At 38.1% G+C, this 24109-nt stretch overlaps 1 protein-coding gene and 1 long non-coding RNA gene across 4 annotated transcripts in view; one reads left to right on the top strand and one right to left on the bottom strand.

The window, feature by feature from the left end:
* LOC128231313 (ATPase MORC2-like) overlaps window positions 1-24109 on the top strand; it is a 51069-nt gene that overhangs the window by 12482 nt on the left and 14478 nt on the right. For all 3 annotated transcript variants that reach the window (XM_052943962.1, XM_052943963.1, XM_052943960.1), the window contains 13 exons: window positions 376-664; window positions 1584-1669; window positions 4084-4224; window positions 4490-4644; window positions 5405-5429; window positions 5622-5725; window positions 6984-7089; window positions 8929-9061; window positions 9388-9609; window positions 10479-10619; window positions 16711-16887; window positions 17536-17668; window positions 21265-21397. In XM_052943962.1, coding sequence (XP_052799922.1) covers window positions 376-664; window positions 1584-1669; window positions 4084-4224; window positions 4490-4644; window positions 5405-5429; window positions 5622-5725; window positions 6984-7089; window positions 8929-9061; window positions 9388-9609; window positions 10479-10619; window positions 16711-16887; window positions 17536-17668; window positions 21265-21397 — 1845 coding nt within the window. The remainder of the gene's footprint in view (window positions 1-375; window positions 665-1583; window positions 1670-4083; window positions 4225-4489; window positions 4645-5404; window positions 5430-5621; window positions 5726-6983; window positions 7090-8928; window positions 9062-9387; window positions 9610-10478; window positions 10620-16710; window positions 16888-17535; window positions 17669-21264; window positions 21398-24109) is intronic.
* On the bottom strand, window positions 13795-15415 carry LOC128231314 (uncharacterized). The gene is made up of 3 exons (XR_008260339.1): window positions 14862-15415; window positions 14510-14662; window positions 13795-13880 (listed from the first exon to the last, which is right to left on the bottom strand). It is a non-coding gene; the product is annotated as an uncharacterized LOC128231314 (long non-coding RNA).

The following is a 24109-nucleotide window of genomic DNA, read 5'->3' as shown; positions in this document are numbered from 1 at the left end:
ACTCTTATTTTACTACCAAGTTTTGCTCCTTTTACATCAACATTGGTATCAACATATCCAATTCCATGGAATTCTAGTTTTCGTACAGTGAAAGAGCTCATGTGTCATACTCCTCTGTTTATCAGAAAAAAATCATATCTGATTTTACTCTGATGTTTATCATTAGTGCATACTGCCATCTAAATAATTTATTTGTTTTACTTCTTTGCTTAGTTTTCCATCTTTTAAACATATACCTGCTTTCATGAACACAACAGGTTTGGTTAAGTATAAATTCAATTGTTTTTTCTTCTTTCCTGTAAGAGCATTTGTAAGTACAATGTCTACTATTAAATTTGACTACTAAGTTGAAAATCTTTTTTTATTTTCTTACAGCCTTATGATTGAGCGGCGTTCATTCCGAGCCTATGTGGCAATATTGTATATGGACCCTAGGATGATAGTGTATATTCAGGGGAAAAAAGTGCGGACTAAAAAACTGGCAGCATTGCTTTACAAACCAAAACTTTACAAGTACACATCAAGCAGGTTTAAGTCTCGTGCTGAAAGTGATGCAAAAAAGAACCTTGAGGAGGCTAAGGCGGCGGAACTGAAGGCCAAGGAAGCTCAGAGCAAAGCCAAGGACCTTGAATCAAGAACCAGAAACCTCTCCAAGGCTCAGTTGGTATGTCAACTTGCTAACACTCATATAAATATGTAGGTTTGGATCATATAAAAGGATGGTAGGGTCAAAGGCATGGTCACTATTGCTAAAATAAAGAAAATCAGTTTCTACTCCATTGCTTGAGTTAGGCATGATATATTGGGATGGAGCTTGGTGTGCAGTAACCTAATGTGAACACACCTTGGGATAGCATTTGTGGTTAGTTTGATCATGGTCTACTCTAATGACTTAAGTTATAAATGTTGTGTAGCGATAACACTTGCTAAAATTTCCTGATTGCACCAATTAAATTTAAAAACATTTCGTGTCGCATTGTGACATTTTTTTAGTATATAGTTATTATGTATTAGTTATCTTTCATATTTTTAAAAATACGGAATATATTGCAAGCGAGCCGAAGGCGAACTTGCTTACAGTTTGTCACGTCCGCACAGCCGGCAAAACGTTGACTGACAAACGCCGACTCCACCCAAAAATTGATTGACAAGCCAGGGAAATAATCTAGTGGCGCGGCACCGGTTCTTTGATGTCACTTGATGTCTGGTGCGGTACATGCAGACCTAAGAATTAAATTGTCGCAGATATGTTGTTGATTAATTTTGGTTGCAAATCTAGGGGTCGGCCACTTAAGAATGCCCGTATTATGGAAAGCATCAACATTTTACAGTAAACAATACAGGCTCCGCCTACTTTCTAGAAAAGTCACGTAGGCCAAATATCACTGTATTTTCTCTGTATCGGAGTTCATATCAGGGACGAATTGCAGAATATGGGAAATATTTTTCAAATTTAAAACGAAATGCAGCAATCTCATTGGCTTTCAAAGTAGGACAAACTGTAAAACATGATATTGTTAAGGCAAATAGAGGATGGAAGTTGATGGTTCAAAAGGTTTGTTTACATGAACTAATTTTTTCAGGCGGATTTACGGCGAGCCCAGCAGCACGCAGCTGAGTTGAAGAGAGAAGCTCAACTCAAAAGGGACAGTGCAAACAGAAAACAAAAGTAAATGTTGCTTTCGTCTGCCTCCTATGAGGTTCATTTTACTTTAGTTTCTTTAGATCTTTGATGCATGTTACAACTGGGCTGTAGTAATATGGAAACATCAAACTCAGTTGGCACTGATGCTAGTATCCTGTTACTGTATCAAACTCAGTTGGCACTGATGCTAGTATCCTGTTACTGTATCAAACTCAGTTGGCACTGATGCTAGTATCCTGTTACTGTATCAAACTCAGTTGGCACTGATGCTAGTATCCTGTTACTGTATCAAACTCGTTTGGCACTGATGCTAGTATCCTGTTACTGTATCAAACTCAGTTGGCACTGATGCTAGTATCCTGTTACTGTATCAAACTCGTTTGGCACTGATGCTAGTATCCTGTTACTGTATCAAACTCAGTTGGCACTGATGCTAGTATCCTGTTACTGTACCAAACTCGTTTGGCACTGATGCTAGTATCCTGTTACTGTATCAAACTCAGTTGGCACTGATGCTAGTATCCTGTTACTGTATCAAACTCAGTTGGCACTGATGCTAGTATCCTGTTACTGTATCAAACTCAGTTGGCACTGATGCTAGTATTCTGTTACTTTATCAAACTCAGTTGGCACTGATGCTAGTATCCTGTTACTTGCTAGTATCCTGTTACTGTATCAAACTCAGTTGGCACTGATGCTAGTATCCTGTTACTGTATCAAACTCAGTTGGCACTGATGCTAGTATCCTGTTACTGTATCCAACTCAGTTGACACTGATGCTAGTATCCTGTTACTGTATCAAAATCAGTTGGAACTGATGCTAGTATCCTGTTACTTGCTAGTATCCTGTTACTGTATCAAACTCAGTTGGCACTGATGTCAGTATCCTGTTACTGTATCAAACTCAGTTGGCACTGATGCTAGTATCCTGTTACTGTATCAAACTCATTTGGCACTGATGCTAGTATCCTGTTACTGTATCAAACTCAGTTGGCACTGATGCTAGTATCCTGTTACTGTATCAAACTCAGTTGGCACTGATGCTAGTATCCTGTTACTTGCTAGTATCCTGTTAGTGTATCAAACTTTAATAGTTAGCACTGATGCTAGTATTCTGTTACTTGCTAGTATCCTGTTACTGTATCAAACTCATTTGGAACTGATGCTAGTATCCCGTTACTGTATCAAACTCAGTTGGCACTGATGCTAGTATCCTGTTACTGTATCAAACTCAGTTGGCACTGATGCTAGTATCATGTTACTGTATCAAACTCATTTGGCACTGATGCTAGTATCCTGTTACTGTATCAAACTCAGTTGGCACTGATGCTAGTATCCTGTTACTTGCTAGTATCCTGTTACTGTATCAAACTCAGTTGGCACTGATGCTAGTATCCTGTTACTGTATCAAACTCAGTTAGCACTGATGATAGTATCCTGTTACTGTATCAAACTCAGTTGGCACTGATGCTAGTATCCTGTTACTTGCTAGTATCCTGTTAATGTATCAAACTTAGTTAGCACTAATGCTAGTATTCTGTTACTTGCTAGTATCCTGTTACTGTATCAAACTCATTTGGCACTGATGCTAGTATCCTGTTACTGTATCAAACTCATTTGGCACTGATGCTAGGATCCTGTTACTATATCAAACTCATTTTGAACTGATGCTAGTATCCTGTTACTGTATCAAACTCATTTGGAACTGATGCTAGTATCCTGTTACTTGCTAGTATCCTGTTACTGTATCAAACTCATTTGGAACTGATGCTCATATCCTGTTACTGTATCAAACTAAGTTGGCACTGATGCTAGGATCCTGTTAATGTATCAAACTCATTTGGCACAGATGCTAGTATCCTGTTACTTGCTAGTATCCTGTTACTGTATCAAACTCATTTGGAACTGATGCTAGTATCCTGTTACTGTATCAAACTCATTTGGCACTGATGCTAGTATCCTGTTACTGTATCAAACTCATTTGGCACTGATGCTAGGATCCTGTTACTGTATCAAACTCATTTGGAACTGATGCTAGTATCCTGTTACTGTATCAAACTCATTTGGCACTGATGCTAGTATCCTGTTACTGTATCAAACTCATTTGGAACTGATGCTAGGATCCTTTTACTGTATCAAACTCATTTGGAACTGATGCTACTATCCTGTTACTGTATCAAACTCATTTGGCACTGATGCTACTATCCTGTTACTGTATCAAACTCATTTGGCACTGATGCTAGGAGCCTGTTACTGTATCAAACTCATTTGGCACTGATGCTAGGAGCCTGTTACTGTGTCAAACTCATTTGGCACTGATGCTAGTATCCTGTTACTGTATCAAACTCATTTGGCACTGATGCTAGTATCCTGTTACTGTATCAAACTCATTTGGCACTGATGCTAGTATCATGTTACTGTATCAAAATCATTTTCAGGGCTTTAAAGGAGCCAAAAACGATGAACCTAATATTTGGTATCAACATTGACCAGCGATCTCATGATGGGGTGTTTGTCTACAACTGTAGTCGCCTCATCAAGATGTACGAGAAAGTCGGACCACAAACAGACGGGGGCGTGTAAGTACACTTAGTCTTACATTCCCAGGTGTCATGAATTTACACAAAAGTATGAGTTGTTGTCTTATCAGTTGGTATAATTATATGTGTTTCAAGAACATACACTACAATCATTTTCTTTTGTAATTGTGTAAGGGGGAACCATTTTGATAAGAGCAACATTAATCATGTTTGCATTTGTATTGATTGTTTAAGTAACATAACCATTAACTTGTACCAGACACTGTCAGACAGATGCAAATATGTATGATTGTTTGTATGGTAGGTTCTGCAGTGGTGTGGTAGGTATTGTGAATGTGCCATACTATGTGCTGGAGCCGACCCACAACAAGCAGGACTTTGCTGATGCCAAGGAGTACCGTCATCTCCTCAAGGCCATGGGTGAACACATGGTCCAGTACTGGAAGGATCTCAATATAGGTATGAAACACATGCAGTTCTAGCGCTGGCTTGTTATAGACTAGTGTTACTTGGCAATGATATGGTACAACTGAAGAAATCTTATGGAAATCTAGCTGAGTTTTCTTATTTCTATCTTTCACACCAATTAGCTCTATGCATACTGTTCTAGATGCACACAATCAAGGTCATGAAATATTTTGGAAAAACTTTTAACTGATAATATTACTGAAATATTTTGTGAGGTTTAGAATTAAATTTAGTTATGGTCATTTGCTGATGACCAGTAGGTAAACTGTATTGATTTTTGGTCAGTTGGAGACATCAAGCTGAAAAAACTTTTCCAAAAAATAACTTAAGAACTCTCGGTCCCAGGGTCTTCAAACTTGGTAGGCAGGTTGGTCATGGCCAGTAGATGAACTCTTTTCATTGTTAGATGAACTTGTAAAGGTTTTCATTAAAATATTTTTGACATTATGTAAAAATACTGCCCACCAATCTGATTTAAAAGTATAACAGATACAAATTGACATCCACTCAGTCTTGCAGTCACTTGTCATCTTTGTGTACATCCTTTGCTCTTTAAAAATGGTAGTTATCAATATTTCCCAACTTCATGGGAAGGTAGAAAATACATTAGATACTAAAGGCTATCTGTCAAACTAATTTTGGCCCCTTTTTAAATCGAAATGGATATATATGATATGTTTTCAAGGGCTGTTATTTATTCTTTGTATTTGGAGGTTTATAATATTTTGTTTATGTCTCAATTGTTTTTCAGCACAACAAGGTGTCTTGAAGTTTTGGTAAGCTCAAAAAACATCTTGATTTCATTTGGAGATTTTTATATATAAGTTCAAAAATATGAGAAAATATAATTTCAAAGTGAATATCAATTACTCTGGTAGATGGGCAATTATAATGTAAATGTTTTCCCTTATGTGTAAGCCTGTTTTATCATCCAAACTGTATTTTTAGATTGTACTGGATTGTTTCAGGGAGAGTTTTGGCTATGTTAGCCAGCGATGGAAAGACCTTCCATCTCATGATCCAAAGTTTGTACGAAAGAGAGCCATGCAGATCAACATCACATTGCAATGTGGTAAGACTTGCTATGCTTTTATAGCAGTATATTCTTATTAATTTCATTTTCTGTTAGCTCTTTTAATTTTCGAAGAAAAAGGTGAAGTATTGTGATAGCTTCTGTGTCAACAGTAGAGGTGTCGCTGATCAGCGATGCTTCTCCATAACTCAAAAACATTCAAGGTATTCAAATGAAACTTGTTATACATGTTGCCAGAGGCAATACACACATGTATACTACACTGCACTGTATAGAAAGGCCCACAACTCTGGCTTTAGTTCTTGTTGATACAGTACCCTTGTTCCACTGAGGTAATTACCCCATGAGTGATGGTTTTAACATCCCTTGGCCCTTTCTTATTTTTGTGGCATTATCTTAATATTCCTATCATAAAAGTTTTTTTTATCCCCCCCCCCTATTTCTAGGGAGGGGGATATTGAAATGGCGTTGTCCGTCCGTCCGTTCGTCACCTGCGTTTTCTCAGTAACTAGCCGGTATAATTTCATGAAACTTAAAATAAATATGAACCACTATACTGGAATGATGGCTGTCCAAAAAAAATAATTGATTGGTCAATTGTCCTTGGAGTTATTGCCCTTGATTTTTTGAAAAATGCACATTCACAGCCATTTCTCAGTCACTAGCTGGCAGAATTTCATGAAACTTAAAATAAATATGAATTTCTATACTAGGATGATGCCTGTTCCTTTTTTTTTTGGATTGGTCAATTGTACTTGGGAGTTATTGACCTTGATTTTTTGAAAAACTCTCATTTACAGCCATTTCTCAGTAACTAGTTGGTAGAAATTCTTGAAACTTGAAATAAATATGAACCAACATACTGCGATGATGCCTGTTTATTTATTTTTTGGATTGTGTAATTTCTATATGAGTTATTTGCCCTTGATTTATTAAAAGATCCATGTTTGCAGCCTTTTCTATGCAACTAGCTGGTAGAATTTCATGACACTTGGAATAAATAAGAACCAACATACTGTGATGATGCCTGCATAAAGTAGTCCCGGTCGATATTTTATAATTTGGCTCAGAAAGGGATAAACCAATGTGCTTATCTTATTCTTTCTGAGATTTTTTTTAACCTTCAAGCACAAACAAGCCATCAAGCACAAACAAGCCATTGTTGGCGGGGGATATCTTTTCACTGAAAATGCTTCTTTAATTATAATTTTATTCATTATTCTTTAAAAGTTAAGTATGTATTTTTTATTTTTTTAAATGAAGCACTCACTTAGTATTCACTGTACTATTCTGCCAGATAAGTGTCTGAAGTGGCGTACGCTGCCATTCTCATCAAATAACCTGGGGCGTGAGTTTAGTGATGAATGGGTCTGCTCGGACAACTCTGACAACCAACACAACAGGTACCAGCATGCTGTCATGTAATAGATGATCAAGTTCAGAATTAATCATAAATTTAAGTTGAGAGATCATTCAATGTTAGAATGTCATATGGTTTTGAAGATAATTTTCCTTTTCATAAGAAAAAGTAGATATTCTGTGAACAAAGGACATAAATGGCTTTTTAACACTATAAACATCCCAGTCATTAGACCAGTATGGCATGTTGCCCAGTTATCGTCCCAGTCATGTAGATCAGTATGGCATGTTGCCCAGTTATCATCCCAGTCATGTAGATCAGTATGGCATGTTGCCCAGTTATCATCCCAGTCATGTAGATCAGTATGCATGTTGCACAGTTATCATCCCAGTCATGAAGAGTAGTATGGCATTGTGCCCAGTTATCATCCCAGTCATGTAGATCAGTATGGCATTTTGCCCAGTTATCATCCCAGTCATGTAGATCAGTATGGCATGTTGCCCAGTTATCATCCCAGTCATGTAGATCAGTTAGCATGTTGCCCAGTTATCACCCCAGTCATGAAGAGTAATATGGCATATTGCCAAGTTATCATCCCAGACATGTAGATCAGTATGTTATGTTGCCCAGTTTTCATCCCAGTCATGTAGATCAGTATGGCATTTTGCCCAGTTTTATCATCCCAGTCATGAAGAGTAGTATGGCATATTGCCCAGTTATCATCCCAGTCATGTAGATCAGTATGACATGTTGCCCAGTTATCATCCCAGTCATGTAGATCAGTGTGGCATTTTGCCCAGTTATCATCCCAGTCATGTAGATCAGTATGGCATGTTGCACAGTTATCATCCCAGTCATGAAGAGTAGTATGACATATTGCCCATTTATCATCCCCGTCATGTAGATCAGTATGGCATGTTGCCCAGTTATCACCCCAGTCATGTAGATCAGTATGGCATGTTGCCCAGTTATCATCCCAGTCATGAATATCAGAATGGCATGTTGCCCAGTTATCATCTCTGTTATGAAGATCAGTATGGCATGTTGCCCAGTTATCATTTAAGTCATGTAGATCAGTATGGCATGTTGCCCAGTTATCATTCCTGTCATGAAGAGTAGTATGGCATATTGCCCAGTTATCATCTCTGTTATGATTATCAGTATGGCATATTGCCCAGTTATCATCCCAGTCATGTAGATCAGTATGGCATGTTGCCCAGTTATCATCCCAATTATGTAGATCAGTAAGCATGTTGCCCAGTTATCACCCCAGTCATGAAGAGTAGTATGGCATATTGCCCAGTTATCATGCCAGTCATGTAGATCAGTATGACATGTTGCCAAGTTATCATCCCAGTCATGTAGATCAGTATGGCATTTTGCCCAGTTTTATCATCCCAGTCATGTAGATCAGTATGGCATATTGCCCAGTTATCATCCCAGTCATGTAGATCAGTATGACATGTTGCCCAGTTATCATCTCTGTTATGAAGATCAGTATGGCATGTTGCCCAGTTATCATCTGTGTTATGAAGATCAGTATGGCATGTTGCCCAGTTATCATCTAAGTGATGAAGATCAGTATGAATGTTGCCCAGTTATCATTCCAGTCATGAAAATCAGTATGGCATGTTGCCCAGTTATCATCTAAGTCATGTAGATCAGTATGACATGGTGCCCAGTTTTTTTCCAGGGCATGTAGATCAGTATGGCATGTTACTGACAATCAAAGACAAACTGCCATAGAAGGAGAAATATTTAGATAGAAGAAAAATATCAATGATCAAGATGCTTTTTTATTTTTTTAATATTACCAATGATAGTTGACTTTATTGTATACTGAATTGTATCTGTTAGACTATTCCCCTGTCTTGAATCTCAGATGCAGTGCAGCAGAACAGAAGATGAATGTGCCGGAGGGAACACTGAAAAAGGAAATCAAATCACATGATGAAAAACAGAAGGATCTCGAGGCAGAAATCAAGAAGAAAATGAAACTACTTGAACAGATGCATGTATGTGACTTTTTGTGCCATTAATTTGTAATGGCTTGTCAGAAAAGACTTGTCAGATTTCATTTTTTGGAAAGTATTTTCTCACAAGCCTTGTCTGCAACTTGAAAATTGCATGAATTTATGAAAAAAGCAGGATTTGCCTGTGTTATAGTGTTGGCTTCTGCCTATCATTCAAGAAGCCCTTGAATATATCGGTCATCAATATTGGTTTCCAACCATGCTATGAACTAGAGAATTTCTATTTATTCATAAACTGATTTTGGTACGAGTATATTTTTTTTTACTATGGAAACTTCTTTTTAAAAGTAAATTTTGCATCCTTACAGAAAAACCGTGTTGTGTCTTCGTCACGTGAGCTGCAGGAGATAGACAGGAAAAAAGAAGCAGAGGAGCGACATGCACGGGAGGAGGAAGAGGACCGCAGGGGTGATGAGGACAGGCGACGTGAGGAGCAGGAGGAACGCAAGAAGAAAGAACGGGAACGCAAAGAGAGGGAGGCCGAGGAGAAACGGAGTGCCAAGGAGGCTGAGGCTCGAAGGAAAGAGAAGGTGAGGGGGATTGGAGAGGAAAACAGGGGTGAGAGATTGTAGTGATATGGAGGCCAAGAGAAAGAAGGTGAGGGATGGGAGAGGGATGTAGTAGAGTAGAAAGAAAAATGAGGGGGAAATGAGGAAAGATTTTTGAAGTAAGCATGGAGACCCAGAGGAAGAAGGTTGGGATGGTGGAGGCGTGTAGTACAGTAGAGAGATAGGAGAAGAGGAATCAGAGGGGGTGATGATGTAGTAGAGTAGAGAGATATGAGAGATAGAAATAGAATAGGGTGATTTTAAAGACATAGAGGCCTCGAGGAAGGTGTGGGGGAGAGGTGTAGTAGAGTAGAAAGATATGAGAGGGGGAAATGGAGGAGGGAGATTGTAGGGACATGGTGGCCCAGAGGAAGAAGGTGAGGGGGTGGAGAGGGATCATAGTAGAGAGGGGTGATGAAAGTGGGGGAAATGGATCAAAGAGATTAAAGGCCCATAGGAAGAAGGTCAGGGGGTGGCGAAGGGATTTAGTATAGTAGAGAGAAGGGGAATCAGAGGAGAGATTTTTTTAGGAACACAGAGGCCGGTGAAGGAGTCAGGGGAGGGATGTAGTACAGTAGAGATGAAGAAGGAGAAAATGGATGAGTTAGATTGAAGGGACAAGGAGGCCCAGCAGAAGGTGTTGGAGTCAGTGAAGGGATGTAGTAAAGGGAAGAAAATAGAGGAGGGAGATTGTAGGTGCAAAGAGTAAATTAACTTTATGTTGTATAATTTGATGCAGCTTTGATACAATTGAAAGGAAGTTTTTAGTTAGAAAACATGAGGTATTTTGGTAAGAAAACATGAGGTATTGAAGAAAAGAAGGTAATTCATTTATATTTACAATTTTTCAGGAGCGTGCAGCAGAGGAAAAGCGCAAAAGGAAAGAGAATGAGGAGAAGGAGAGGCAGAGGCGGAAAACTGAGGAAGATCGGCGAAAGAAAAAAGAGCAGGAGGAAAAGCAGAGGCAAAAACAGAAGGCAGAGACCAAAAAAGTGAGTCCTTATAACATTGTATAGTGTAGCCTTCATATAACATATTTTAGTAGTAAATGTGATACAGTTGAAAACCATTAATCTGAAATGGTAGGGGCTCAAAAAAAAAATTCGGAATAGCGATATTTCTGATTAACAATATTCAGAAAATGACAGCATTGGCGATTTATAGATGACGTGAAATACTAAGTCGTGAAGATTAAAATGAAAATGTTGGTAACACGTCACCAAAACAATAGAATGTAGTGATCTTTCATATACAACAATATTTGGTGATTTATTGTTTAATAAATGACAATTAATACATTATTTTACTTCCTTATTAAAACAACATAAAACATTAAAAACAAAATGACAGCACATGTAGGCATTCGGAACATAGCATGGATGGTTCCGTAGTGGGTCGAGTGAGCAATGCGGCAATCGAATCTGATGAGATAGACATTTTCAAATAATATTCAGGTTGTGTTAACCAGCAATTATATACATATTACATCACCCAAATGACGCCAGGGTTCGAATTTAGACTCGCATACTCGCAAAATGCGAGCGACATTTACAAATTGCGAGTGACTTTTATTCAAGATCGCAAAATTCTGCGAGTGGCTTTTTCTAGACCACAAAATGTTAAAAGGAAAGCAGAATAAACATGAACTTAACTCCGCTACGTAGTCGAGTGTCAACAGCCTATAAGTGGCATGTTTACACTACCAGTATAAAGAAGACAGTACGGAGTCACGCTCTAGTAAGTTTTCAAAAATATAACAAATACGGAAAAGGCCGAGTTTTATCTCGAATCTTTCCGGGATGCTTCGAGGCGTGCATTATACAAAGTGAATACGAATAACGTAATCACCTAGCTCAATCATTGGCTAAATTTAGCGCTTTCGCGCACTATATGTAAACCCCATCATCCTTTGAATATATTTTCGCCCAACTGTCAAAATGAAGAGACTTTATCGATCGATATATTTCATGGTCCAAAGTATCCACGCTACATTTAGTGTTGCTTCTTTTATTTCAAATTTATAATGTTATTGATTTTAATACTTACAGACTTAATGAAATCTGTAGCGTGCTTGTCGAATGGGTATTAAATTACCCGATGGCGAGGGTAAATATACAAAGTGAATAATGTCAAATTATTGGACAGCTTTGTTATTAAAAAGCTGCAAGCATCAGATGAGTCTTTCCGGTACACAAAATAGAATAAGCCATCAACAAGTTCTAGTAGTCGAGTCACTCAAGATTGATACTTTTTAATATTCATAATATGTCTTGGGTGTAAATTTCTACTTTAATTAGACAATATTATAAGGGAATAAAGCAAATAATAAAATTGTAAGTTGATTTTTCATTTGGCGAGTTGCCTCAAAATGCACTTGCAAAATTTTGCGAGTGCTCCTCAAAGTTAAATTCGAACCCTGGAAGCGCTCATTTTCTGACATCGATGTTTATAACATACACGTGCTTAATGTCATTTTTAGCTATTCAAAGAATAGGTGGGCTATTAATAGAATAGTATACTACTCGCCCCGGCGTCGGCTTCGGTGTCCGGTTAAAGTTTTAGGGCAAGTTGGGATTTTCACTTAAAAGTCCAATACCCTACATTCAATTGACTTAATACTTCATGCAGTTGTTCAGGGCTATCACATGATGAGGTTAGATAACTCCATATTATTCTTTACACAGATTATGGCCCCTGATTGACTATGGAACTTAGGTTAAAGTTTAGGGCAAGTTGGAATATTTATTAATAACTTCTATATCCTTTGTTCAATTGACCTTACGACAGCGGCTTCTAAGCCACGCCCCCTGATATCAAGGGAGCGAACTCTGTCTATGTCCGTCAAACAAACGAGGAAGTAATGGCGTCTCGCGTCGTTTCGCTTTCCGATATTCCTGACAAATTATCATAAATGTGACATTACAATGCGAAAAAAATAGAAGTCAAAGGAATTTGTAACTGGCTGCTACATCGGAAGGCTCGATATATCTTTAGAAAATGACGATATCTAACATTGACGGGGTGAAATCTATCCAAGTCAGAGAAAATCGGATAGCCGCCATGTTGTCAACATTGACATCGATACAAAGGAAAAGCGTGTGTGTGACGCATACTGTAAATGCAAACAAGGGTAAGTTTAACTTTTAATAACACCGGTCCTTCTTACAGTATTGTTGAATTAAAGATTAAATCATCGCACAATATGAGTAAATCATAAATGGCCCGAATGGGGGAACCCGGAAGTGACATTAAATAACAGTTACATGCCAGCTATACAGTATAACCTTGTATTCTATAGTATGAGCAGAAATGGTTTATTTGAGTTATGCATAAAAAGTTTCAGTTCTAAGCGATTGAACACTCCCCCTTATGAATAATAATGTAATAGTTGACAAGTGACAATCGTGGGTGATACCAATCTGTAACTTTTGCATTGCTCAAACATTCACATGCTTTGATTTTTGTTCTTACAGAAATTGTGGAACATGTTCACACACTCTGGCTGTAAAAGTAGACCTGGGAGGAAAATTGCCCCCGGTGTGGGGCTCGAACTCATAACCACCAGAACACTAGCCCGGCGCTCTAACCAACTAAGCTGACCGGGCAGCTGGTTCTAACCCACACACACTACCCTCCCCCCATTTACCGGTTAAGGCTGGTGGAGGGTCTCCTGCTATTTACCGTTGACACCATTAAAGTATTCTGATTGATGGAGATAAGGAAGTCCCCTTATTGGCTTATTATTGTCTTCAACAAGCCTACCGCAACAGGGGACCTAGCATAAGACCGGAAACCGCCCCCCCCCCCCCCCCCCCCCCCCACACACACACACACACACACACATGATATTTGCCAGTCCAGGCAATGTCAACCGCAAGAGAAAACCAGTGATGACAAGTTTTACAAATAATCGGTAGGACCTATTTTAAAGCTTTTTATAACATTTAGTTTTACTTTGCTGTACAAAAGTAATGGACTATTAGTCCAGAGAAAAACAACAACCACAAAACATTAGCTATTATCTTGTCAATATTTCATTATGATATACATGTAGGAAGCAAACATCAAAGGCAGTAGCATTTACAGCTAGTATTAAAATATTTAACAATACATGTATATGATTTATTTTAATATTGGCATCTTTTATTTATTTCAGGAAAGTGTGGTCTTTTGAAGAGAGTTCTTGAAGTTGTTCAGCATGTTGTTTTGATGGATTATTGGAAGGATGTACCTCTATGATGTTAGCTTCAGTTCTGGATTATAACACCAGTTGTTGCATATTTAATATCAGATTTATTTAATACATTGTTGTTTTGCAAACATTACTTAAACTTTGATATTTCTTTGGTGTTTATGTATGATATTGTAGGTGAATATCTCTTTATTGCAATGGCAAATATATTTTAAAATATATAGCATTAGCAGAAGTTATTTTTCACTGTTAAAGCTGCACTTTCACAGATTGATCACTTTGACAACTTACACAGGATTTGATTGCATTTATCATATTTTGGCTCGGAGAAGTTTGCTTTGTGATTTATATATTAGGTCTTTATTTAAAGAATGCCAAAATAAGCCGATTCTGAGACAAAAAGTGTCAAACTAGAATTCTGTGAGAGTGCAACTTTAAGAATACTATTAATCGAGTGTGCATGTGATCCGGATTCTGAACATTGGATGAACTATCATTAAATATTGTAGATTTACGTAAATGGCCCAAAATATAAGAATAACAATGAAAATATGTACATGTTTGACTTGTTCTTTATTCATAATAAGTCTAAGTCTTTACAGCACATGTTTGGCAGAATCAAGTTCTAATGAACATAATAATTGATTTAAATGTACAGTGAAATAAATTGTTTTATACAGAAAATAATACCTTAACGATTCAGACCGATCTGTTCTCGTATTTTTTTGGTGGCTCAAATATTTATCTGAGTTTTGGAGGAGGCCTAGCTGGTGTGAGCTGGTCAAATACAGTAGCTGCTTGAGGGTCAGGGTTTTCTTGATTGGATTTCCCGTCGACAAAGTGCTGATATGAAAATAAGAAATCTATGAAATGTGTCGGAATGACAGCTACAAAAGCCATTGTTTACATAGGATCCATACGAGTAGATGAGATTCGGAAGCATGCGATGGTTCGGACAAAAATTTAGTTGTACGATATTTCCTGATTTACTTTGAAAGCAAAGCAGTTTATAAAAACTACATAACGGTATCAACAAAAATACCTCTATCTTGAATGAAATCAATCGTGTCCATGTTGAACCTGATATTAAATGGCCATTAATGCCGATTTGACAACACAAGCCAAAGCATAAATGTACGATGTTTATAGTTTAAAAATAGTAACACTTATTTAGGTCATGCACGGACAATTTCAGTATTAAATAAATTTTGAGCGGATTGAAATAAGTAGTTTTGTTCAAAAAAATACTTTTGTACAGACGTATAGATGTTTCGCCTTTGAACGATCTTTCAAAATTTCCAAGTTCAGCTGTTGATGAGGTCTTCCACAGAGTCTGATACAGCACTTGCATTTTTCTAAATAACTCGCTGGTTTCGAATACGGAACGAATTGGAAGCCATCTTTAGTCGGCCTGGCTACCTTGTATCCGAATTACAAGTGCCATGACAACACCTTTTTACCATAATACTTAAAAAGGCGAGGAATTGCCAGCGCATGTATATGACGGACTCTGGTCAGTTTGACGGACAAAATGGCGGATAGCAACACGGCTTATCAGCCCTGCATTCTGATTGGCTGATAGGACCTGTCAATCAAATCCTGTCGTAAGGTCAATTGACTTAATTGACTTAATACTTCACACAGTTGTTCAGGATCATCACACAATGAGGTTACATAACTCCATATTATCCTAAATACAAGTTATGGCCCCTGATTGACTTAGGTTAAAGTTTTAGGGCAAGTTGGGATTTTCACTTAAAACTCCAATACCATTCTATTGACTTAATACTTCACACAGATGTTCAGAGCCATCACATAATGAGGTTAGATAACTCCACATTATCTTTTATACAAATTATGGCCCCTGATTGACTTTGGAACTTTGGTTAAAGTTTTAGGGCAGGTTAGGATATTGTTTAATAACTTCTATACCCTTCATTCAATTGACTTAATACTTCTCACAATTGTTCAGGACCATCACCCACTGAGGTTACATAACTCCATATCCTTAATACAAGTTATGGCCCCTGATTGACTTAGGTTAAAGTTTTAGGCAAGTAAAAGTTAAGGGCAAGTTGGGATTTTAATAAAAAAAACTTCTATACCCTTCATTCAATGCACTTAATCAAATTCAAAATTATTTACGGCCATCTTACAACAAGAAACATAATTCTGTTTTAAGCCTAAATACAAATTATGGCCCTTGATTTTTTTTTATTTGATTTTTTTAATTTCCTTTGAAAGGCATATTTGTATATTCTTAACCACATTTTCATAATGGGAAATCAAGTTATTTAAATGACTTGCGTCATTGTTTGGGCGGGCTGGTGGGAGGGCAGCATCAAAGTCACCTTATGTATCAAATAATTTTAGTTAGGTTTGACATAAAGAGACCAAACTTGGTATTATTACATCGTTATTGTATTCTAAGTCAAAGCGGCGTAGTCGAGCGCGCTGTCTTACGACGGCTCTTGTTTAACAAGCGCTTATTGTGCTCCATCATCACCACAAGCTGATGCCTGAGTGCATTCGAAGTATGATGTGAAAAACTATGACATGATCGAGTTCAAAATAAGAATTGTTAAAAGGGGTTTGAAATACCAAATTAGGACCGTAATTTTTACTTCGGAATAGGGATTTTTTCGGACTAGTGATTTCGGATTAAAGATTAAAAATTTAGTTAAACAAAGAAGGAGTAAAATCGGGACTGAAGAATAATTTCGAAATAGCAATAATTTCAGATTAACAGCGTTCAGAATAGCGGTGTTCATCTGTTGTCGTTTTAATTACAAAATAGAGTCAGAGAGTGGTTATAACAAGGATGATGATGTTGATGATTGGATTATGGTTTAGACATTTAAGTTCTGTTATACCTTTTTTTGTAATTGCAGGAGAAGGCAGCAGTTAAGCGTCGGACAGTGGTGGAAGAAGAGGAGGAGTCCGAGGAGGAAGAAATTGCGCCAAAACGGCGGAGGAGCGGGCGGCCAGCCCGACAGGAAACCCCAGAACCTGAGTCAGAGGAAGAGCCCACACCTCGGAGAGGACGAGCAGCAAAACAAACACCAAAGGTCAGTTTTCATCTAAGGCAAGCAAATGAATATACTACTTCTTATGGGATCCTTTGCAAAATAGGTTTTCTGTATGTACAGCTGTGCAGAACAAAAATAATGAGTAGGAAAGCTTTTTTTGGAATGGTTGGTTCTTTAATGTGCCTGGTGTAAATTACGGATATTGCAGACAACTTTTCTTGGATTTAGAAGTATCAAACTTGTTTGTGCTGAGAAAGACATCAGTGATTGTTTATATCATCTTTTGTATCACATCTTCAGATTGGGGAGACCTGCCACACCAGAAATAGATGCTCTACCACTTGTTCCAATTTCTCAAACAATCTTTAGTCCCTACAGGATCAAGCTCAGAACATTGTTGTTTTGGGTTAACTTATGATATATTCTCACTTTAAAGAGCAGTTTGGTTAAATGAGAAATAAGATACTTCAACATCTGGTCTGAGCTCTTTGCTTGCTCTCATTAAGATTGTCGACCACCTAATTATGTACTAGACAAGTTTTAAGGAATTCCATCCAATCAGATCAAATGTATTGATTTGAATTATCCTAAAACAATTTGTTTAGGAACTTGGATGATTGTGTTTTTAAGTCGGATGATTTGGTTCTGTGTTTTAAAGTCAGATTATTTGGTTCTCTGAAAATGTAGGTGGAGGTGAATGGTACGAGTCGCAGTCGGCGCAGCAAGTCACCAGTGAAGGATGATGAGGATGACAATGATGAGGATGATGGAGGGTTTGAAATGGAGATAGACAACCCAGAGGAGGACGATATTTCACATGGTACGCACACAAGCTTATTCAATTCTAATATGGTGTCAAAGACCTTCATTTAAAGAATAACTTGAATTTCTTTCCGCTCTTTCCTGGAAGTCAAACTTCATGGTCGTACTAAAAGGTCTTGGTCAGAATGCATTGTATTTTTGCTTGTCCCGGGGGTAACATTGTCATGCATAACTTTGCACAATTGTTAACCATGACTGAACAATCGTTCCAAACAGGGCTTCTAAAACTTTGGAACCTCAATGGGTCCGGACCTGGCGGCAATTGGTCTGGACCCGGCGACACCCCCCCCCCCCCAAGAAAAAAGACCTGTTCAAAACTCCGATAACGTAGAAATGTCACACATTTTCGCGACGTCTTTTCTGTCAATATTTTTTTGCGATGTCACAATTCCTAAGAGGGTTCTAGAGCCGCATAGCGGATTCAGATAGTCATTGATACAAGCTTAATTCAAATGAGATTCCCATCGAGTTCTGAGGCGTTTTTAATAGGAACGACTGCGATCGTATAAATAACTATGGCTGTCGGGTGGTCAGATGACAAAAAGTGAAACAGTATTATGATTTATTTGCTTATTGCATCTACAGTGGGTCAACATTCAACCGATACTCTTGGATTATAATAATAAAAATGTATATCTAGATTTATAATCGGGGCTTCAAGCTATACGTGTGATATCGACAACGATTTTTTCATTACTGCGAATTAAAATGACGTAAGCTTCCAGACTATGTTGTTAATCAAGCGTGTCGCTGTTTATATCCTATATATGACTAGGTTCGGATTAACACTGACATATGCAATTTTAAAGAACAATTTAGATTTAACAGTTTGGTAATCAACAAACGGATATATCATGTAATGATCGACGACGACATAGCATATTCATATTAATTGCCATGTGAAAATATGGACCGATTTTAACAATTAATCAGGATAGCTGCAAGCACACAATTAACACATAGTTTAATTGTGTCTTCTGCGACCTACCAATACACGTGATTGGACCGATTACAAGCGTCTGCTAATTAACAGATAGGCTATAGAGTGATCAGTGTAGCGGAAAAAGCAGCTGGTCGCATTAGTCACATGGTAACTAAGACACTTTTATGACCTATTGGGGGTAGTTTTGAATGTGTGAATGACCCATGAATATTTGTGTACTACAATTTCTGCAACTTTTTCTAGCCTAGTTGTTTTGGACCGAAATTATAAAAAAAAATGAGAAAATTTCGGACCAATTTTTTTTACACTTTTTGAAACTGAAATTGGTCTGGCTTGGTCAAAATCGGTCCAGACCGGCAAATTGCCGGTTTTTAGAAGCCCTGGTTCCAAAGCAAAACCCATGTCTGTAGGTCAAAGGTCAAGGTTGTTCTTTCGTTTTTTTGTTAAAAATGTGTGTATTTTGCTTGTCCAGTCTGCAACGTGTCCTTTCATCAGATTTTGAAATAATTTGGCATAAATGTTCATTGCTAGACACTTTTCACTAAAATCTTCTTATTATGCCCCCCTTCGAAGAAGAGGGGTATATTGCTTTGCACAGGCATGTCGGTCGGTCCCTCGGTCCGTCAGTAGACCAAAGCTTGTCCGAGTGATAACTCAACAATTCCTAGAGGTATGGTCATCAAACTTCACATGAAGGTTGGGCCTGACCAGTAGATGACCCCTATTGATTTTGGGGGTCATCAGGTCAAAGGTCAAGGTCGCTGTGACCTTTAATGGTAAAATAATTTTAAAGCTTGTCCGAGTGATAACTCAACAATGCCTGCACCCATGGCCCTCAAACTTGACATGGAGGTTGGGCCTGACCAGTAGATGACCCCTAATGATTTTGGGGGTCATCAGGCCAAAGGTCAAGGTCACAGTGACCTTGAATGGTAAAAGGTTGTCCGAGTGATAACGTGACAATGCCTGCACCCATGGCCCTCAAACTTGACTTGGAGGTTGGGCCTGACCAGCAGCTGACCCCTATTGTTTTTTGGGCTCAATGGGTCAAAGGTCAAGGTCACAGTGACCTTGAATGGTAAAAGGTTGTTCGAGTGATAACTCAACAATGCCTGCACCCATGGCCCTCAAACTTGACTTGGAGGTTGGGCCTGACCAGTAGATGACCCCTATTGTTTTTGGGGGTCATTGGGCCAAAGGTCAAGGTCACAGTGACCTTGAATGGTAAAAGGTTGTCCGATTGATAACTCAACAATGCCTGCACCCAGGGCCCTCAAACTTGACTTGGAGAATTGGCCTGACCAGGAGATGACCCCTATGGTTTTTGGGGGTCATCTGGCCAAAGGTCATGGTCACAGTGACCTGGAATGGTAAAAGGTTGTCCGAGTGATAACTCAACAATGCCTGCACCCATGGCCCTCAAACTTGACTTGGAGGTTGGGCCTGGCCAGAAGATGGTCCCTATTGATTTAAGGGGTCATTGGGCCAAAGGTCAAAGTCACAGTGACCTGGAATGGTAAAAGGTTATCCGAGTGGTAACTTGACAATGGCTGCACCCATGGCCCTCAAACTTCATTTGGAGGTTGAGCCTGGCCAGAAGATTGTCCCTATTAATTTTTGGGTCATTGGGCCAAAGGTTAAGGTCACAGTGACCTTGAATGATAAAAGGTTGTCCAAGTGATAACTCAACAATGCCTGCACCCATGGCCCTCAAACTTGACATGGAGGTTGGGCCTGACCAGTAGATGACCCCTATTGATTTTAGGGGTCAAAGGTCAAGGTCACAGTGAAAGCAAACTCAACAATTCTTGGACCTATGGTCATCAAACTTGACATGAAGGTTGGGCCTGCCCAGTCGATGACCCCTATCGACTTTGGGGGTCATCAGGCCAAGGTCAAGGTCACAGTAACCTTTAACGCAAAAAAGTTAACAAATCTTCCCCCACTGATATCTCAACAATGCCTGAACCTATGATCATTAAACTTGACATGGATGTTAAGCCTGACCAGTAGATCACCCTTATTGATTTTAGGATTCATAGAGCCAAAGGTGAAGGTCACAGTGATCTTGAATGGTAAAAGGTTGTCCGAGTGATAACTCAACAATGCCTGAACCCATGGCCTTCAAACTTGACTTGGAGTTGCATCTGACTTGTAGATGACCCCTTATGATTTAAGGGGTCATCGGGTCAAAGGTCAAGGTCACAGTGACCTTGAACGAAAAAAACTTGTCTTGTGATAGATTGACAATGCCTACACCCATGGCCCTAAAACTTGACATTTAGGTTTCTGGTGACCAGCTGATGACTCTGGATTTTGAGTTCATAGAGTCAAAGGTCATGACGGTCATAACACACTTTATCCTCACACTTTAACGGTCATAATCTTAAAACAGCAACAAATCAGCTGTCATTTCGGTCCATGCATATTTCATTCAATTGTCCATATAATCCTGACAACATGGCCCTCAGGGGGGGCATAATGTTTGACAAACATCTCTTGTTTTAGCTTGTCTTACCTTTAAGAATATTTCACTAGCCATGGCATTCGGTCAGCTGGGGAAAAAAACATGAAGTTGGCATCTTCTTGAGATGCCTTATTGGTGCTTTAAAAGATTATACCTGCTATATGCTCCTTGTGATCTGTTTCAGCGGATGTGGGCAAGCATGTGGAGATACAACAGGGCAGGAAGTGGCACCCGGCAACTGTCGTCGCTGTCAACGACTCGGACAACAAATGGAAGGTCAAGTTTGACAACAACAGCAAGGACAAGTTTGATAAATGGTAACGTTGCTTAAGGTCCTTTTTCTCTTTAAGCACTTTCAAGTTTAAAGGGGGTTCAGTAGTCATAAATTCATCAAAAGTGTAAGTAGTATAGTCCCTTACATGTTTGAATCATATTTCTAAATTTGAAGAACTTTAGATATTAGCATTAAACAATGCTAACCGACAGTTCTCTACATGTGTCAACATTTGCAGAAAATGATTAGCTTTTACTTTCATCAACTAAGTAACCAAAAGCGCTGGTGGTAGTGGAACATGGCATGGACGTTTTGAGCTACTTTCAGACTTTTTTTTTAACCGTTTCATCTGTTTTATTAAATATATGACTTCTTGCCAACTTGTCAAAATGCGGTCTTAAATTAGATGTTGAGCCGTGTTGAACACTAAATCATTCCTAGTTAATGTCCTTCCCTTTGTCACTGTGCAACCTGAAAAACAGCCATACTAGTTTAGAGATTACAGTGTCATTGTGTTGTCTATAACTGGCATACACATGACAAACTGATCGATAATGTAAATCCTTTGTGAAATCGTTTTACTACATTACTGGTTGTATTTATGCTTAATCAATTTGAATGCTTATTAATATATTTATATCAATATTTATGCCATGGCTGGTGAACGCTTATAATGTTAACCTGAGAACGTTAATGTCAACTGTGGCGTATAATTGTTTTGTTAAACAGAGCAACTATTATTTACACTGGTTACATCTGCAATTGTGTAAGGAGATCAACTATTAAGTTTTTTTTTATATGGCGTCATATAATAAACTGTGTGCAGTTTATTGAATTTTCTATTTTTAGATTAAAGCGCCTTCTAACACGCATCTGGGGCCCCTAGGGTCAAGGTCACTGTTACTAAAAATAGAAAGAAAAAAACAGTTGAAACTGAAAAACTTAAGTAAGCGTTGTCATATCTTGACTAAGCTTTTTACATAGGAAGAGATTAAGGATACCTTTCATGGCATTGCTTTAGGGGCCCCTGGGGTCAAGGTCAAGGTCACTGTTACAAAGAAATAGAATACCAGTTGAAACTGAAAAACTTAGGTTAGGGTTGACATATCTTGACTTAACATGGTATTTAGGAAGAATTTTTGTTGACCTTTCATTGTATTGCTTTGGGGTCCCTGGGGGGGTCAAAGTCACTGTTACTTAAAATAGAAACTGAATAACTTTAGTTAGTGTAGACATATCTTGATCAAACTTCATATAAAGGTAGAGTTTATGAAGAGCTTTCATGTGATCTTGTTTGGGGCCCCTGGGGTCAAGGACATTGTCACTAGAAATAGAAAAGCAGTTAAAATGGAATATTTTAAATTATATTTGTCATATTGTAACTAGACTTGGTCTATAGGAAGAATTTATTGAGACCTTTAATTGGTTATGGGGCCCTTAAGTTGAAGATCGCTGTTACTTAAAATAGAAAAACTGTTAAAACTGATAATCTTAAATTAAGTTCATTTATTATTACCGAACTTTATAAAATGTAAGAAACTGTAAGTAAAATAGAAACATGTTTTCTACTTTGTCAGATTTTAAAATATTCCAACCAGTCTAAGGCTATAGAAATGTTACATTGGCCTAAAGATGGGTTCATCTGGCTATTAAGATTTTTTGTACAACAGTATGTTGTATAAATTTCCTTACGTTGTGGTGCACTTGTTAAATTTTTAACCAAGTTTTCACAAAGTACAACCTGGTTATAAGAATAACATTGATTGTTGCTCAGGCAGGCCAGTGGGAGTATGGCATCAAGCTCTCCAATGGTAACGAATAATTTTAGTAAGGGTTGACATATTATGAACAAACTTGGTATATATGAAGGGTTACTGGAGACCTTTTTTAAGTATTGACTTTGGGTCCCTTAGGACCAAGGTCACTGTTACTTAAAAATGAAAAATGGTTGATACTGAATAACTTAAGTTAGGGTTTTCATATTGAGACCAAACTTGATATTTAGGGGTTTATGGAGACCTTTTATGGCATTATGTTTGGGGTCCCTAGGGTCAAGGTCACTGTTACTAAAAATAGATAACCATTTGGTACTGAATAAGTTTAGGTAGGGTTGACATTTTGTGACCAAACTTGGTATGTACACAGAGTTTATGGAGGACTTCCATGGGATTGCATTATGGTCAAATTCAAGGTCACTGTTACTTAAAATAGAAAAAAAAACAGTTGAAACTCAATCTCATGACAATGGCTGAAGTTCTTCTGCCAATCTTTGTATACCTGGCTTTGTCGCATTGCGGTGTTTCCGGTGTTTCCTATTATTTATATCAACTAGGATGTGGAGAATACACTGTTGAAATAGACTGAAGAGAACTCTTGATTTACTTATATTAAATTATAAGGTTCACAAAACATTACTTTTACACATGTGACACTGTTTGAGTGTATCTATCACATGTTACCCCTAGAACCAAGGTCAGACAATGTACCACAACTGGGCAGCAACAGGAAAATACAAGTAGCTTCCCTTTACCAACATTTAAACAAAACAAAAAAGTCCTAACATTAAGAGAAACTCAAATGGCTTACAATGTTATAAAATGTAAGTAATTTGTCACAATGGCAATATTAAATTTAGAATTAGGGTGTAGGTTTGGTTTTATACGATTATTCTGTACAGCATTGCTTACCAAACTGAAATAAATTGAAGGCAATTTGAAGTTACTGTAGGTCTAATGAAATTCCTGAAAGAAAATAC

Source organism: Mya arenaria, chromosome 4 (genome assembly GCF_026914265.1).
Source record: "Mya arenaria isolate MELC-2E11 chromosome 4, ASM2691426v1".
Taxonomy (NCBI): domain Eukaryota; kingdom Metazoa; phylum Mollusca; class Bivalvia; order Myida; family Myidae; genus Mya; species Mya arenaria.
This window is presented reverse-complemented; position numbering and strand designations above follow the sequence as displayed.